Source organism: Coenobita brevimanus, chromosome 33 (assembly GCF_032717465.1).
Source record: "Coenobita brevimanus isolate Jiangsu-jjx chromosome 33, ASM3271746v2, whole genome shotgun sequence".
NCBI classification, from domain to species: Eukaryota; Metazoa; Arthropoda; class Malacostraca; order Decapoda; family Coenobitidae; genus Coenobita; species Coenobita brevimanus.
Window position 1 is genome coordinate 43,969,324 of NC_136986.1, and position 18,943 is coordinate 43,988,266.

At 40.6% G+C, this 18,943-nt stretch overlaps 1 protein-coding gene across 1 annotated transcript; it reads left to right on the plus strand.

Annotated features, from left to right (window-relative positions):
* The first annotated feature begins 342 nt into the window (after positions 1–342).
* Ythdf (YTH domain-containing family protein) lies at positions 343–10,780 on the plus strand. Its single transcript, XM_080269298.1, has 6 exons — positions 343–465; positions 4,316–4,338; positions 4,899–5,012; positions 6,239–7,849; positions 10,217–10,330; positions 10,535–10,780. The coding sequence occupies exons 1-6, from the start codon at positions 414–416 to the stop codon at positions 10,778–10,780; spliced, it is 2,160 nt and encodes a 719-aa protein (XP_080125424.1). The 5' UTR covers positions 343–413.
* Positions 10,781–18,943: the final 8,163 nt, after the last annotated feature.

Below are 18,943 nucleotides of genomic sequence, written 5' to 3' on the forward strand. Positions count from 1 at the left end.
TTTATTAGCTAATCGTAAGAATTTGAAGAAAATTAAAAGGTGTGCAACCGTAAAAGATTTGTTCCACCCTCTTCCTAGGAAACTGCCCTTATGAATGACCTCCCCTATTACTCCCACTCAGGTCCTGCTATCATCATCTGCTCTTCCACTTTGTTGTCTTCCGAACGGCCATTGGGAGATTACAAGGGATCAGAATTTCTAAAAGAGGGCTTAATGGTACTTGCTGGAATTTGTTTACTGACCAATCCCCTTTGCGCCACCTATCGGCAAAATGTTGCAAATGTTTTCACGGCACTTATGAGCTGATATCGAGCCCTCTAACTAACATGGCCGCATGAATTAGTGATAGTGGGGAACTTGTGGACTCAAAGACAGAATTTTACAGTGTGTGAGCCTTCTAAAGTGACAGTTTTATGTACGCTGGACACTCTGATATGCAGCGAATTAAAGGACAAGGAACCTCAGGTTGGTTTACGTGTGATTATGCCAGTGGAAGTGATCAGCTTTGGTGGTTATGAGTCCAATGTTTGTCGAGGTTCAAGCTGCTTGTTTATAAGTGCCCATCAGTAAATACCGCGGCCACATGGGCCCCTGGAAGAAGCAGGCGTGGTGGAGGGTGATGAGAGTGTGGTGGAAGGTGTGGTGGTGTGGTGGGTGTTCCGGCCGGGGGGACTAACGGCAGGCCATTCACCTTCTGCCCCAGATTTTATGTTCCGTGTTGGAGATATTCCCCTTTAACGCCTTCCTCCCAGATACCCTGCATGCTGTGGTGTGGCAGGCCCGATTCAGGAGGCTTCTTTTTATGCATCATGTGTAGAATGGCCACTCATTTGCTCCCATTTCCTGAATGACATTGTAAACTCTGGTTTTGTGGCACAGTTGGGAACAAAAGTTAGCCACTTATTTCACTCATGTTGATTGTATTAAACTTTGGTGTTGTGGGACAGGTGTGGGCAAAAGTTCACTAGATATTTCACTTCTGCTTCTCATTTTCCTTTGTTGGTTAGTGTTCTTAGGCAGAGAGATCCAAATATTTCACTTTTGCTTCTCAGCTTTTTCTGTTTTCACTGTTTCTCATTTTTTTCTATTTTCGTAAGCAGAGAAGGGTTTCCTATGTTTTCTGCTGTTTTTTTTAGTGATGGATTGGGAGAAAAATCACGGCCATGACCTAACATTTGCATTAAGTAATGGTAAAGTAGAGAGCTATTTTGGGATAGTACAGTATATTTGTAAACCTTGTCTATCATTGCAGGTTTGGACAGTCACGATCCTTGGTTATAGCCGTTAGATAAGGCTACTGTAGTTAGGGTATATTAATTAAGTTGGATCTGTTATGTTAGTTTAGACTAGGTTAGGTTAGTAGTGTATTGTTCTTTCACTGTATATTGTTGGAGATTTTTGTCCTTCTGTGGCCCATCCTGTAGCTCAGCAGCAGAATGACATAATACTGTACTGTGGCTCTGAATACTCCCTTTCCACAGTGGTTCATCATGACTAGCACTATATATATTCTAGTGTTAACCTGTTATTACATGTTAGATAGATTTGGTTAGTAAATGTTTGATGGGATTGGTTAGTGCAGTTGTGGTAGGTTATGGTAGATTAGTAAGTTGTGTTTGATTGGATTGGTTAGTCATGGTAGGTTAGTTAAGTTAGAAAAGAACATAAAAAATAACCTGGGCTGTCCAAAACTGCAAATTAATGCTTTTTTATATCCCAATGAGAAGAATCCCCAACAAACATGGAACATATCATAGGGGTGTGTATCTATTCAAGACTCCCTAGGAAATTTCATACACTGGTGCCCTCCCATGTAAACAGCGCTTCCAAGTTTAGGCTCCTTGTAGACCATTACACACCTACTGTATGTTAATACTGTGAAATCTCTTTGTTAAATACACTTGTGGGTCACTCAGTCATTTTTGGCCGAAGACATCTTTTTCAGTGTGATTTATTTAACATCAAACTGTTTTTCTCAGTTTGGGTGACCCTTCTTTTGGTGAAATTGTTACTGAAGGCAAAGTCTGTTGTTTGAAAAGTGTACTATAATGGCAAGACTAAAATACAAATGTTGTCCTTGATCTGAAGGGGTTAAGGCCTCTAAAAACACTGTAAGATGGGAGAATAAAAGGTGAATGATGTCCTCAAGTTGCAGGAGTTATTAATAGAAATCTAAATTGGTAAGAAGCTCCACAGTCAACCTGAATCATCTTGACAACAGACAAGGTTGAAGAGAGAAACTACACCCAGCCACGCCCAGTGTAGACATTGCCCCACACACATCAGCAGTATATAGGGTGGTCTGTAAATATGACAACATAATGTGAGTCAAGTTGTTAACCAAATCAAACCCTGTAAGTGATGTCCTTTGGTGTTTGCCAGGCTAGAACATTGCCCAGCTTTTCTCAGCAGGGAGGTCAGGCACAGTTCTCATGTTTGACACTTTCACTCCAGTGCCACATTTTTCCTATTGTGTGTCACCAAACTTTTTTTTTTTTTTTTTAATGTAAATATGTAGACATTAAGAACTGGAAAGATTAATTTTAGTCTCCTAACCCTATTATGGTACAACAGTGTAGGCTATATACTGTACAAGGATGTGGCTGCCAAGGCTAGGTCAGGTCCTGTTGGATTGGGTTGGGAGGGGTGCATAACCTCTCTCAGAGTCATTTTCACGTAAAACAGAAATGATAAAGAAAACGCTGCACACTCCCTATTGGAAAAGTGGTTTTCTCCATTAGCCTTTTGTGAATAAGTAGCTGCTGTTGATATTATTGTTCCTGTAATTAGGGCTTAGAGACAGTCTTCATATTAGGTCTGATTAGTACCAGTGCCTGTAGCTAAAGTTTCATCACAGGTAATATTTCATGCCATGCTCCTAGATGGCATCAGGAGTGCTTTTACCGTAACTTGGCCCAGACTTTTGTCCTTTTGTGGCTTATGTAATCAGTGGCAGAGTAAGACAGTACTAGAACATTAAATCTTTCCATAGCACTTCTTCATGAATAAGACTACGTTCTGTTGCTTATCTGTTGTTACAAGTGAATATTCAAACTAGAGAGATGGCAAGTTTAGGCCAAGTTACGGTGAAAAGAGTAAGACCACATTCCAGTGCAAATATATATATTGGTTCAGGTGAGCATTCATAATAGACATGTAAAATTTAGGCCAGCTTAAGGTGAAATGTTAAACTTGAAATTTTGTGTACACTTATGACTTTTTCTCACTAATCTGCCCTCTCTCGTGGATGCCTTGTTCGGTAATTCCTCACTTAACACTAGATGTGATCCCTGAGACTACCGTGTTAGATGAAAATCGTGTGAAATAAGGCTAGTGTTCTGTTAGTAAAGAGTATTTTCTCGGGTAAGCAAGTCATGTTCAGGGCTGCAGATAATGGTTAAAATGAGATTCTGTTTTAGGTAGAGATATACAGTGTAACATAATGAGGTCAGTATTGAGATCTTTGGTAAGCTGTATCATCTGTGGTCCTTCACAGCACATCTTGCTTATGTAATGGTAAACAGGTCATGTTTTGTGAAAAATGTTCCTGTGTTGAGCACAGTGTTATATTGAAAACTGTGTTAATACCTTGAATCCAGATGTTCCATTTTAGCTTAGTCTTGTTATAACCCGACTACTGGTATTTTATTTATATAGCTGAGGGAAGATTGCTTATGTTTAATGAGATATATTAATGATACATCTAACCCCACCAGTCGGAAAAGTCTATCCTGGGCTGCAGAAATCATCGGGAGTTTAAACTGGGAAGTACTATGTATTTGTAACATTGAGCTGCTGTTGTCGACTTTGCATAGATCCATAAACGCAAGATCATCTCCCGGGTGGAACTGTGATTTCGTTTCCCAGGAAAGATGAGGGAAGGGGAGTGCAGAATATTGCCTTATCTCTTGTTTATTAGTCATGTAGTGGGGGAAAATACAGACCTATTCAGACTTTGATAGATATAGTAAGCAGCAGCTGTGTAAGTGTATACAGTAGGGGAAAAATGTGTACTTTGCAAAATGTGTTGATATTGTAAGTTTCTCTCTCTCTCTCTCTCTCTGTTTGTTTACATCCGGCAAAGATCTGTAGCCCCTTTCGGCTCAGTTAATGGCCAAGTGTAGTCAGATTGGAGGTTAACTTTGACTAGTAACCAAGGAGACTCATTCCTCCAAATTTCTTGCAGCCACAACTTAATATTCAGGTTAGAGGAGTAACCAGGTTTTGTCAGATGAATGTGAACTGGCTATATGTTTGTATATTACAATAATTAGATAACCACTAATTTTTCTTTTTCTTTTTTTTTCCTTTTCAGTGCCAAATGGGCCCAAAGATCAGGTAATTTGCTTGATGTGTCGACTTTCCTGAATTGGTAATGTACATCGGGTTATTTTGAATTGTTATCGTGTAGTTCTTGCGGCAGATCTTCAAAAACTTAGATGGATGTGATGAATACAGTTTGAAATTTATATGTTTCATTGCATAACATGAAATGTTTTCATCTGTAACTCTTGTGGCAATTCTTTAAAACTAAGAAAGATATCATGATTAATTTGATGTGATGAATAAGGTTGAAATTGTTATCAGACCCACTGTACTGTTTTTACTAACTTGTCGTAAAACTGTTATCTTCATTGCTGAGTTGTAATAATAGATTGGCACTAGAATATGAGGTTGTTCATGAAGAAGTGGTATGGGAATGATGTTGAGCTGTGGTATTGTCTGTTTCTGCCACCGGAGCACGTGAAATAAGCTGCAAAAGAGTGAAGATCTGAGCCAGGTTAGAGTAAAAACAGTATAGCAGAATATGTACACCATAAACTGATTTTGGTATCATATAATCATGCTGATCTGTAGAAAATTATGGTACAGTAGTAGACCGACTGACTTCGGCGCAGAATTACTCGTCATTCCAGAGCTACACAAGTCCCATGACATCATCGATGGCCGCAGCTGCTGCTGCTTCTGATCCATATATCTCGCCCTACTACATGCCCTCAACCCATTACCAGGTAGGTCATGAGTTTGATCTTGTTTTCTATTTGGTCAGGGATGCTTATTAGCACTTCTTCCTTACTAGTTAATTTCTTTATCTAGTGCATTAGTTTACAGCATTCATGGATGAAGAATGAGAGACTAACAAGGAGAGTGAATATGAGTGAGGTGGAAGGGGGTGGAGAGGAGGAGGAGTAGGAGGGAGAGACCAAAGATGAGATGGAGAGATGGGTAGGAGGGGTATATACTGTATATGTGTGCTGTCTTTGGTTTTGTTTTCTTCTTACTTACAGAGGCATATTTGCACCTCTTCCTAACCAGTTTATTTCTGTATCTGATGCATTAATATATTCTTGTATGGACTGCAGGGGCTTCATTGGTGAGTGAGTGAGCATGTGGCCAATTTAGTTGGACAGATTGATTTTTTTTCTTTCTTTCTTTTCCCTGGCACTTTGGACTCCACCTCATGCAAGTGTGGAAAAAGGAATATGGATGATGATGATGATGAAAAGAATGAGTTGGAATGATATGAGCAGAGGAGTAGGGTGGCTGTAGGTGTGGGTGATGATGGTGATGATGAAAAACAAACATGTGAATGATGTGAGCAGAAGTTTGAAATGGCTGTAAGTGTTAAATATATGTAGAAATGATAAACTGTTGTAGAGTGAGTGCACTGTTTATAAGGAATTTGCTGTGTGATGATTTTTATATTTTTTGAGGATGGATGGATGGATTTGTTATGTATGACCATCATTTAGCACTCCATTTTAACTTGACGGTTGTTAGATTGACTCTCACATACGTAAATATGAAGCGATGTGTGGAACAAGTACAATATATACCAGTCTTGTGGAGCCAGGATTTCAAGGGCTTGGATGGTGATTGAAGAGGCAGGATGATGTTGATTAAATACTGTGCTTCGTTTTCTCTTTATCACTTTTTTTCTTTTTCATTAGTTTCTGCATCCCACCTCACCCCATCCTCATGTGGGAAAAAGAGGTTAGGGTGATGATGACAGTGGTATATATATTTGTGGATGAAGAATCAGTAAATATGTTTAGTATATCTGTAATTATCTGCTTTGTTTTCAGGTTTGTGGTGTTAGAGGTATTTTTGCGTGAAGGGTCTTTGTATATGGAATGTTTTGTATGTATGTGTTTATATGTGGTTTGTATATGTTTGGATGATGGATGGATTTTTTTTTGTATGTATGTGTGTATGTATTTTTTTGCATTGCTTTCAGGCATTTGGTGTTGGAGATGGAACCTGGAGCAATGGCGGTGACCACATGCAGACCTTCCTTGGTGGGTACGGTGGGCAGATGGGCTACGAATCACACAGCGCCATTGATGGTATGTTCGGCAGTGGCAGCTTTGGCGGTTTCAATCCCCCCGGCTTCAACTATGGTTTCCATGGCAATGGTGACTACAGCGCCTGGGGTGGATCCGACGTACGTGGCGGCAACAAGCCTTACGACGACTACTACCAGCGCGACAACCTCTACACCGACGACCGTGTGAAGGCGTTAGATCAGGGGGTTCAAGGACTTTCCATAACTGACCCCAAGGCTGGTCAGGATTTGCCCAGGGATGGAGGTGCCTCAGGAATTGGGAAAAATGCGGCGACAAACGGGAGTGGTGGTGTGGAGGTCAAGTCTAGTGGTGCAAACAGTCCTGGTGGGGAAACAGCAGTGGGCCTGGGACCGAAAAAGGGCATATCATGGGCCAGCATTGCCTCGCAGCCCGCCAAACCCCAGCCCAAAGGGAGACGTGATAAGACTACCATGTCCTCCATTGTGCCCGGCCGTCACATGGACATTGGAACTTGGGAGGGCAAGAATGGAGGCCCCAAGCCTGTGGCACCGCCACCAGTACCACGACCAGCCTGGGAAGCCCCGCGTGGAGGATCTCGCTCAACTACCTCCACCTCGTACTCCACTCCTCCACCCCGCACCCCTCCCCAGGTGCAGACCCCACAGCAGGTTGCTCAGGTTGGACAAGGACCAGGGCAGGGTGTTGTGTCACAGGAGCAGCCGCCCTTGCAGGGCATGCAGACGTCACCACAGCAGCACCAGCAGAACCAGCACCAGCAGCACCTCCAACAACACCTTCACCAGCAACACCTCCACCAGCAGCAACAGCAGCAGCAACAACAACAGCAGCAGCAACAGCAGCAGCAACACCAGTCTCTCCACCAGCAGCTGCCATCATCCCCTCAACAGCAGCAGCAACAGCAGCAGCAAAACCAGCCTCCTCCACTGCTGCAGGGAGGTGTGTTGCATACTGCCATGGACCTGCCGCCCTCCCCTCAGAGTGGCCCCCCCATGTCAGTGGCCCAGCGGCCCCCCATGGCCCACGTGCCAGGCCAGCTGCCCTCAGAGCTGCAGCCGGATGACCCCATCCTGGAAGGCCTGCGTATGCGCAATGATTACAACCCCAAGGACTTTGATCTTAACCCTAAGAATGCACGTTTCTTTGTGATTAAATCCTACTCCGAGGATGACATCCATCGATCCATTAAATACGAGATTTGGTGCTCCACGGAACATGGAAACAAGCGTCTCGATGCCGCTTTCCGTGAAAGAGAGGGCAAAGGACCTGTGTATCTTTTCTTCTCAGTGAATGGATCAGGGCACTTTTGTGGTTTAGCTCAGATGATATCCATGGTGGACTACAACTCCTCCTCATCCGTGTGGGCTCAGGACAAATGGAAAGGACAGTTCCGTGTGAAGTGGATCTATGTGAAGGACGTCCCCAACAACCAGTTGCGCCACATCCGCCTGGAGAACAACGAGAACAAACCCGTCACTAACTCACGCGACACTCAGGAAGTTCCTTATGAGAAGGGCAAACAGGTGAGTCCATACATAGCCTATGGTATGTGAGCTGTGCAGATGACAGTTCTTGAATGGCATGGAGAAGTTTATAAATGAGTGGTGTGAAGTAGAGGGAGAGTAACCTGATGGTAGAAGACAGGATGAAATGGAGGCATTTGTTTGTGGCCACCCACTGTGGGATTAAGACAGTATGCCACATTCAAACATCTGTGAATTTAGCAGTGATATAGAAGGAGGAGAGATGATCATGCTTAGGTATTTGGCTGTACTGTTTTACTGGTAACTGTGTTGATAGCCTCCTAGTTATTTGCTGTCTCATTTATGAATTGTGCCCACCGTATTATTAAGTGAGTGAAAACAAACAGGCAATAAAGATCTGTGAACATGTGTTTTCAGTTGTAGTAATCGTTCTCATACATACCATACAACTGTTCCTTCCTTCCCTTATCCACTCTTCTGTGTTGCTAACTGTTCACCCAGCAGTAAATTGAATAATGAGTGTCCTGTCATGATGTACTTTCTGAATTCTACCCACTCCACTGGTGCTGGAGAGGGACACCTTCATGTGGAGGGATCATTATAACTGGGCGGTGGAGCTGTCCAGTTATACAAACATCTCTTGGCTCCCTCCCTGTGTCCTCGAAAGAAGGATGGTGGACTGCAAGAGAGGGGCAACTTGAGCCTGCATTCCTCTGGGTTCACATTCATATGAGCCTGGGGTTGCAGCTGCTTCTATACTCATTTTACTCTAACTTGGCCTGACATTGGTGTCTTTCCATCATGAATGCTGAGGTAAAAGATTAGCACTAGAAAATGGTGCTAGTCACAAAGAACCTTCATGGAAAGGACGTAGAGCTACAGTATTGTCTTTTCTGCCAGTGAGCTACAAGAAGTACCCTAAGCTGCAGAAGAATGAAAATTTGGGCCAGGTTGAAGTGAAATGAGTGTATTAAGCACCATGGAATTGGTGGGAAGCAAATCAAAATAGTACCGGTAGACATCATACCGTAAGTTATAATACAGTATAATGAATGCTTGATACTCTTATGTTTTAAAATTAATGAAAAATCATGAATATGGTTACAGCAGGCAGTGTAAAAATTAATTTGACAAAAAAAAAAAAACTTTCCAGTCAGTGTTTGGCTGGTAATGAGAAAAGGAGCTAATTTAGAGATGGTTAGGGTTTGTCATAAGTAGGACTCAGATAACTGTACCCATCTTACTTTAACGTGGCTCAAGATTCGTGTTTCTCCATCTTGAATACCTGGTACGTAGTTGTAGTAACAGGTTAACAGTAGAATATGATGATTGTCACAGAGAAGTGCTATGGAAAGGATGTACCGTAGAGCTGTAGCCTTGTTTTATTCTGACATTGAGTTACTGGAAACAAGCTGCTACAGGACAGAAATCTAGACCAACTTAAGGTGAAAGAACTGTAACTTCTGATTTGATCTTTGTATTGTCTGGATGTTGCTACTCCTCACTCTGCCCTAGGATGGGAAAGGAGGTCCAGATGATGATGATGATTGTTTATGCAGATTAGAAATGGCATACATTTCTTTTTATTTTATGTACCAGATTGTTTCCAGTTAAATTTAGTAATTTTCATAAGAGAGACAGCAGCGCATTTCATTATCGAATGATGGTTTTGCTAATCTTCACAGTTGTTACTTCTCACTGTATTGCAGTTCCTTTCTGGCTGTGTAGGGTAAGCATTGTACATGAAACTGAGTTGGTAAATGTAAATGGTTTATACTGTTGTAATTCTGTCCACTATCCACTCACTTGATGTTGTGCTGCCTTCAGGTGACTCAACAGTTTGTGGTAAGCCAAATGGTTACCTGTAAACCAGGAAATCATTTACAACATGGAGTGGTAACCATATAACCAGGTGATGATGGTTTAGTGGGTTAAGGTGCATCATCCAGATTGAACCTGTAAGGGTTTATATTGAAGGGGTGGTTGGAGTTTATTGCCCATGTAGTTATTGTTACTCAGGTGATCGAATATGGCCACCCTTGCCATTACTGTCAGGGCAGAGTACCTAGCTACAGGCTTCCAGTTCTGATGGGGCAGGAGAGGGATTGGATGATGGAAGGATGAATACTGCACATTGTAAACTTCATGTTACCATTTTTTCAAGCTTGTTTAGTATGTAATTATGTCTGTGTTGTGTATTTAAGACAGTATATGATGCATTTATTGTACTTCCCAGGTACTGATGATAAAATATGACAGTTTTAAATTAATTCCTTGGTACTGAAGAAAATTAACTGATACACATCATTGCTTTATTTCATTTCCCAGGTACTGAAGATGATTAATAAGTACATGACACTCAGTTAGCCAGTAGTTGACTCTGTTTTATTTTATGGTACTTCCCAGGTACTGAAGATAATTAACCAGTATCGCCACACCACCTCAATATTTGATGATTTCTCCCACTACGAGAAGCGCCAAGAAGAGACAGAGACCCGCAGACACCCTGGTACATATAAGGTAACTATAGTCCATTTAGCTCTTCAGTTGGACAGACTTTGGTTTGTTTCTCCCATCTCTCTCTCTCTCTCTCTCTCTCTCTTTTTATGATGATAATGATGATTTTGTTATATCAGCAGGAAATGGTTCACCCCCATTCTTAAGTTGGGAAGAGAGGTGGTGGTGATGATGATGATGATGATAATAAATTTGTTTGATCAGCAGGATATGGATCGTGATGATCGTCGTGGTGACCGCATGGACCACCGTGGGGGTGGAGGTGGTGGGGGTGACCACCCCCGGGACCACCCGCGTGACCACCCTCCCAGGGACACCCGCGACCACTACCACCGCGGGGGCGACCACCGCGACCACCCCAGGGACCACCACCGGGGCATGGGTGGGGGGCGGGGCAGGGGGGGTCCTCACCACCACCCCCACCACCACAGAGGCGGGGGTGGACGCAACTGAACGACGGCATCACCAGCCAGACACAACACTCTCGCCCGCCCAACACCTCCATCGCCGCAAAGTTTCTGGTGGATGTGAACATTTTGTGGCATGGAAATTTATTAACAAATTTTCTGAGAACATTTAAGACCTTATAAAGTATGATACAGTTGGCTGCTGTTTGAATGCCAAGTGATTAAACTTGTAACAAAGGCACAGAAATAAACAGTGAACAGTTATGGTGTTGTTGATCTGCTGGTGAATATATTTAACTTAAAAAGGCGGGTGGACAAAAATAACTTATAATTAATAGTTAAAATAGCAACAAAGACCAAATGAAAATTTATAGGTATTATATGGACCATTGGCTTTTTTAAAGGAATTTTATTCCCAGGAAAATTGACTGGAAAATCAATGCTGTACTGACAAGCTGACAGTTTTCATTATAAGTGATATCTTGATCCCTGAGAACTATTGTAGTCATTTTTATGTGGGTAAAGGACTAAGGAGGATTATTGCCCACCAGGAGCCTCCAGTGTCTGCTGACTGGAACCTTGTGACCAGATAATAAATACCAGGTGTAGAAAGAACAACTGATACGGGAATACACAAAAAAGTCCTGATGGATGTCCAGTCAAGAAAGTTGCCTGTAAGTTGTGAGAAGTGTAGCAGTGCACTGAAACACTGTTGTCGTCCACTGTTGAAGATGTAGACAGGCACTTTACCTGCACCAAACTTCACATGCCTGTTTGTTGTCAGCTTGAAGTGATATCACAGAGCAAAATGATGCCCGTCACGAACAACGTAATAATATTTTAATCCTAAAGGAACACTTGGCATCGAGAACTGCAAAGAATAATGCCACTTGTGTTTGTTATGCTTTTATTTCTTTCACTGTTGTGGTTAGGGGAAATGGAACACAGTATATATATATATAAATATATATTTAATCTAATCCTCCTATATTCGTACAACTGCAGCTTTACTGTTTGGAAAGCTGGGTGATTTGACAGACCCACACGGGGACCTGAGAACTACCAAGCAAAGAAAGTAGAATCGACCTAGATTTACGAAACTGAGGAGACGAGGACTCCAGCTGCCTCTCTCATCATCTGTATGGTATATATTTTTTATGCTTGTGATTTGAACCAAATATAGTGTTATTTTTTTCTTTCCTGTATCATTGAAGCTGAAAAAAAGTGCAAAGTGAAATCTTGTGATGAACCTGTTCTGACCAGCTTTTGAATTTGGAAAACATAGGTGAAGAGGACAGGCCTTTGAGTAACATGAGGAGATTGTCATCAGAAAATGTGTGAGAGGAAAACGAAGATGGAAAAAGTGAAAGAGAAAGGAAAAAAATGAGTACTTTGGTGTTATATTTCTGTAGTGCCTGAGAATATGGGATTGCCTAGTTTTAACAAAAGTGATAATGTAAATGCTCCTGATAATAATAGTAAAAAAAAAAAAAAACTTTTGAACCACCTCAGACTCAACTTGTATCATCAGTGCCTCAATTAACTGAAATATCTGTAGTTGTTAGTGTTGACATTTACTATCATCTAATTATTGATAATATATATAACACAAAAAAACATTATGGTTCAGTGGAATCACCTCTTCAAATGTACTATCGCTTCAAATCCTTATCATCCAACAAAACGTAAGTTACAATAAGAGCAAATTTAGTGACTTTGTTATTGTGGAAATGTTAAATATGCTTTAGTGTTGAGAAGAGTATGAACTTATGACAGGCCAATGATATATACCAGTGTAATTATATATATAAATAGTATATATTAAAACAAAATATTAAGTGGGAATTAAAGTTCAAAAAAGGTTTGGGAGATGCTTGGTGCTGTGGTGAAAGTCAAGGTCCTGTTCTTGTCGGTTATGGAGGCTGCCGGGCACTTCTTCCTTATTTATTTATTATTATTTTTTTTTAATGCATATGGCACGTGTTGGTCTCTTGTGTGTTCTTTATTTAACCTAATCTAAAAATGATGCCACATTGTTTCCTAAGGATTCCCCATGTTAGGGTTGGCCATGGTACAGCTGATGTAGAAAGTGTCTGCACCCTGGGGTTGGATACGATGTGAAATACTTCATCTCGGGTTCAATCGGTAGTGTTGGCATACCTGATTAATTCACAAAAATGGTTGAGTTGCCATGTAGTACAGTGATACTATGACAAATCCAGCTATATATCTGTAAAATATAAGAGAAGAGCAAGAAGGATTCTAGATGACATAACTGTCATTTCCCGTAAATTATAGTCCGTGTATCATAATGTCTCACAGTGAAAGGGTGATGATACTTTTTTTTATCAAGGGTACAGCTGATGTTTTCTATGGACTGGAATCAAAGCCAAATGCCAGAATGAGCCGGTTACTTCCCTGCAGTTGTTGGGGAAAAAGGAATAGATCTGTTGATATTCAAAGGATATTACAGAAATTCCTCACATAACGGTATAGATGTGTTCCTAAAAAGGCTGAAAGTCGAGTTAAGATAGAGTTGTGTTCAGGCAAGAAGGGTTATATTTTCAGATAATTATAAATCGTTCAAGACTGGTTATAATTTTGAGTGGGTTTTTGAATAGTTGCATGAAGGTGTACAGTACTAAATATTAAAAGTCCCCAAGCAAGTTAATGAATGTGTGATATAGTGAGATCTGTGCTACTGTGAACTGCATAACCCCAGCCCATCACTGTGCCGGTACATCTTGACTGCCTAAGAATGAATAGTAGGGTGTTATGTGGAAAGTGTTACTGTGTTAACTTTATAATGAAGAATGTGTTTAGTGATTGCGCATTAAATGAGGAATTACGTAACGGTTGATCTCTTGCGTATGGTACGGTAACCCTTCGAATCTGGGGACGTCTTATGTACAGTATTTTATTCTTACCATCCCCAGGCAGTTTAATTTAATTTAGGAAAGACTTATTGGACTGAGAGGACTAGAAATCATCTCAAGAAAACCTTCAGCATGGGAGGCATTCAAAAACATAATCAAATCATCTTATAGCACAAGAATAAAGTGAAAAGTACGTCACCAGGCTTGGAGGAGTTAATAGTTTCTTGTGTGGTATTTTTGCCGTCTATGAAAAGGATATAAGTCATGTACAGGGGAGTAGTAAGTGTAGTATGCTCAATAATTCTTAGTGGACGAGGGCTGCCTAACGCTTCCTCCTTACCAGTTTGTTTCAGTGTGTGGTATGATCTCTTGTATGATATTTATGTAGTTTGTGCGGTTATGAAAAATACTTAAAGGGGTAATAGTAAAGTGTGCAAAATAATTCACCAAAGAAAATGCGTTAGAACATACGAAGCATACAAGAGAATGATAAGGTGTTGTAGTAGCTCTAGTTGCCACCCCAGGCTCATCTGAACTTGAACCTAGTGGACTGCAGGCTGAAGTTACCCTTCGTCCACAGTCCACCATCCTCCTTTTGGTGGATAGGGAGTTGGTGGCTGTGTGTATAATTGGGCAGCTCCTCTGTCCAGTCATATTGGTGCCGTGACATGAAGGCATCTGTCATTTTAGCTCCACAGTAAGGTGTATGCAGAATAAATGGCAAAAGGAGAGGTGTTGAAACATAAATAGCATACAAGAGAAAGGTAAAGTTTAGTGTGGAAAATAAATGACAAAAGAAGAGGTATTAAGGCATAAGCAGTATACAGGAGAAGGACAAGGTTTAGTGTATAGAATAACTGGCAGAAAGAAGGGGTGTTAAAGCATATATAACAAAGAAGAGAAAGGTGAGGGTTCGTGTACAAAATAATTAACACAAAAATAACATGAGAAGATGTCAAGAGTTAGTATGTAAAATAGATGACAGAGGAAGAAGTAAATACCGATAGCAGCCAAGAGAGTGATAAGGTCTACCGTGCAAGGTAAATGATAGACAAAGAAGTGTTAACACGTAAATGGTAAAGTTTAGTAAGCACGATAAGTGGCAGAGGAAGATGTGTTGGCGGGCCTCCTAACTGAGTGAGCATGCAGAGAAGTCCTCATTGTGTGTTGCCATTTTTCATCATTTATTGTCATCCATACCTCTTTTATTTTTATTTTATTTATTTTTATTTTTTTTCACCCATTGATGAGGTGAGGTAGGACCCAGGAAGACAGAATATTGCATGATAGGAAAAGAAACTAACCAAAGTCTGCCCAGTTAAATAGGTTACACTCACTTAGTATTCAAACCTCTAGAATCCTGACCCCAGATATACACATCCACACCTCGTCCAACTACCTATCAGCTGTAGTCAGTTAAATGGGCCACACACTCATTCACAGACCATTCAAGCCCTTGGAATCCTGACTCCACCAACCAGACATACACATCCACTTAGCTATGTACTTCATACCACAGCAGCCAAATTCAGATTATTAATTCACCAGGAAAAAACAGGGATGCCTAACTTTTGTCATGTATTCCTTTGTACAAAATTCATCCAACCACCTCGATCTTCCCCCTCCCTCCAAATTGTTTGTTTGTTTGTTTGTTTTGTGCTGCTAACTAGTGAATTTTCTACCCCAGGACCCTCCCCAGTTATCCAGTATGCAAAAAAAAAAGAAAAAATGAAATGAGCTTTTAAAGATATATTCAAGTTTTGCCTCATTACAGTGACAGGTGTACATACTGGGGATATGACAGTGAAAAGAAAGGCATTTTATTGGTCATTGTTTGGGTGTTCGAAATGTGATTAGTCTCAATAAAGTGAGATGTTTACATAGATTTTGCATCATTACAGTGGTAGATTTGATGTACCCTCAATAAAAATAAGTATCGGCACCCTGGGGTCGGATAAGATGTGAAATGTTTCATCTCTGGTTCAATTGTTAGTGTTTTCCTGCCAGTTTAATTCACAGAAATGGTTGAGTTGCCATGTAGTATAATGTTGCTATGAGGAATCCAGCTATATGTCTGTAAAATATATGATAACACAGATGAAGGATACAAAGCAACTTAACCATGCCATTTCCCGTAAATCATAACCCATGTATCATAACGTCTCACACTGAAAGGGTGCCGATACTTTTTTTTATCAAGGGTACACATTCAAAAAATTATCATTACAGGGCCGTTAAGTTCTATACTGATCGGTCCAGCTGTCTCAGTGGGGTTGGAGGAAGGCTGTTATCAAACTTCATTCGCGGTATTAGTTTGTATTGCGCGGAAGGTGTAACGATAATTTTTTGAGTGTGTGTACATGCTGGGGATACGAGAGTGAGGGGAGAAGCATTTTTTGGTCTTAGTTTGGGTGTAGGAGCATGATTAAGGCTGGATAAGTGAGTAGGGATGATATCAAAATAATCAGACAAGGATGACATGCTGCTGCCCTCCTTGATGTCTAGAGTGAATCCGAGACAGCTGGATAAAGATGTGCCAAGATGAAGGTTCCTTCCATGAGATGACCATATGTATTTTCTTGGATGTGGTGGGGAAATTTTTAAGTGCAGTTGCCTGATCTGTTGCTCACACTTCCTGATAAACCATAAGACTTTTTTCAGGCAGCACATAATGAGGACTTTCGCTGTACGACCCCAAGTTGATTTTGTGCTTGTGGGATTCGCTGCCGAGAATCAAGACCACCTTACCGTTTTGTGTCCTGTACCTTTGACCGCTCGATATAGCCTTGACCATGTTCCTCGTCAATTTAGGAGGCTTTCTGGTGTATTGGGATTCCGTTTGAATGTATGCCAACTGTGTGTAGTTCTTACGGGCCCCTGTGACTTACTCTCGGATTAATAAAATCACGTGGCTTTTGCTGGAGTAGAATATTAGTGCCCCTTGTATGCCAACTGTGTCTACTTTAACTCCTTCAGTGTGATGGCTTTTTTCCCTTTTATTCTTTTTACACACAGGTGATTTTATTTAACATAGGAAATTATTCTGTTAGTAAAGGGGTTAGTGAAGGCTGTATCCTCCAGTTTGTAAAGTCAGAAGGAAAGTAACTACAGCCATTTGGAAAGAGCAAAAATAAACAAATGAATAAATAATAGTAATAAGGAGGGGGAAAAAAAAACGTAATTGAAGTGAGGGGATAATTTTTTTCTGGTTTCTGTGACTCACTCCCAACTGAATAAAATGAAATGGCTTTAGCTGGACAAGAATATTACGAGTTGCCCCAACCATGTGATGGTTACTATGCTCTATTCACTTTACCATGGTATAAAATTGCCATCCCTTCTTCAATTCTGACTCATGGCAAAAGATTAATATTGGAGCATGGTGCTAGTCACGAAGAAATGCTGTGGAAAGGATGTAGAGTCATAGCATTGCCTTCTTGTGCCACTGAGCTGTGTGAAATAAGCTAGAAAAGGATGAAAATCAGAATATTAGAGTTTTCCTTATCATTAGAAGGTTAAAAGGCTGTAAAAGATGTAAGAGTGCATATTAATTTTGATGAATTGGATAACTCTAATATTTTAATCCAGCCCATGGAAGATTATTCAGCGAAGGGTTGTTTATAAGAATGTGAGAGAATTAATACAGTCACTCTTTATGCCCTCTTGGTCAGAGCAACTCTTTCTTAATTCTTTCATTCCCTTCAAGCTACTACCAGAAGATTTTATTCAGCTATTAACGAGTCCTGTCCAGAGAATTTTGCCAAATTGAATAAAGCCACTTGAAAATAGAAGGAAAATAAATCACAGCTAGAAAGAGTTAAGGTGAAATAAGCCTAATAAATTCCAAGAGAAAAATTGATAGGAAAAACGCAAGAAGAGCCTCCTAATGTGGCGAAAACAGGGTCCCTTGTGTATGTCCCGGATCTGTAGCAGCTGTGAGCCATTGCATTGTTCTGCAGGAAGGGTTGTATTGCTAAAACTGAGAATGCGGAGGTGTGGGCAGTGTTGCAATTTTTGATGATAATAATGGTAGTAGTAGTAGTAATCCATCCATTCGTCATCCAATCCTATGTCGCCCCATGAGGAGTGTAGGAACCCGGGGCTAGGCAAGTTGGTCCTGACATTTAAGATGAGAGTAATAATAATAATAATAACGATTATATGGTCATTTGTTCCTTTTCTTGAAGCCCCTGATGAAAGTACATGTCTGAGCTTTCCGTATAATTGATAAGCTACACTCTGTTCATTTTAACTAGGCTTAAAATTGCCATCTCGCGGTCTTGAATGCCGAGTTATTGCAAGAGATTAATACTAAACCCTGGTGTTAATCACAAATAAGTGCAGTGAAGAAAAATTTGAGTAGTATGTTATTTTGACCTTTAGCTACATGAAACAAGATTTAAAAAAAAAATGAAGATCACCTAATTATGATAAATGAACTATGAATGAATGCACCCTATAATGTGGGATGGAGGCTAATTATATCAATTATGGATGATCAATAAATAACTAAAAAAAAATATTGGGGCTGCCTTACACCTTTGTACACTCAGTTTTGATAATATATTCCATTGTTCTCATCATAAGGGTTGTATTCTATGTGGTTTTGAAGACTACTTACCATCTTTTCCTTAGCTGTTTATTTTGCACATCTCACCCTAATATCCTTTTGTATGTCAGAATTAAGACAGTAGCTACATATAACATAGAAGAGAGTGTCAGGGTAATAACAGTAGTTTTAATTCCAGGTGCTTCTGAAATGTGAACCCAGTGGAGTGCAGTCTGAACTTGCCCTCATCCTGCAGTCCACTATCCCTCTTTGGGGGATAGGAAGGGAACTGAGGGATTTTTGTATATTCAGGCGGTGGAGCCAGTACTCCCTTTGCTCTGAAATGGCCTAGATTTTTGTCCTTTTGCAGCTTATTTCACATAGTTCATTGCCAGAATAAGACAATATGTACTACAGCTGTACATTCATCCCATAGCACTTCTTTGTAACTAGCACCATACTCTAGTGTTCATCTGTTGTTACTGTTCAGCAGTGTACATTTAGAGATGGTAATTTTCAGGCCAGGTAAGAGCATGGTAATATAAATGCCACCACATGAAGGCATCCCTCTCCCATGTCAGAATGTCATAGTATAACGTGAATATAAATCTCTAAAGAAATGGCATTATGGAGTCCCACATACCACCAAGAATGCAACCCTAAGACTCATTTTTGACATCCATGTTTGAAATTTGGCGCTGAGTCACTGTTACGACATCCGTGTTTGATATTACAGGTTTGTATGCTTAAACCGTAAATTGCAGAGTGGAAAGCAAACGTCTGA

Excerpts from the sequence above, each read along its gene's own strand:
- Ythdf (XM_080269298.1), top strand. The coding sequence starts at position 414 with ATGTACGCTGGACACTCTGATATGCAGCGAATTAAAGGACAAGGAACC. Across the intron at positions 466-4,315 it reads TAAAGGACAAGGAACCTCAG|TGCCAAATGGGCCCAAAGAT; the intron begins GTTGGTTTACGT and ends TTTCCTTTTCAG. Across the intron at positions 5,013-6,238 it reads TGCCCTCAACCCATTACCAG|GCATTTGGTGTTGGAGATGG; the intron begins GTAGGTCATGAG and ends CATTGCTTTCAG.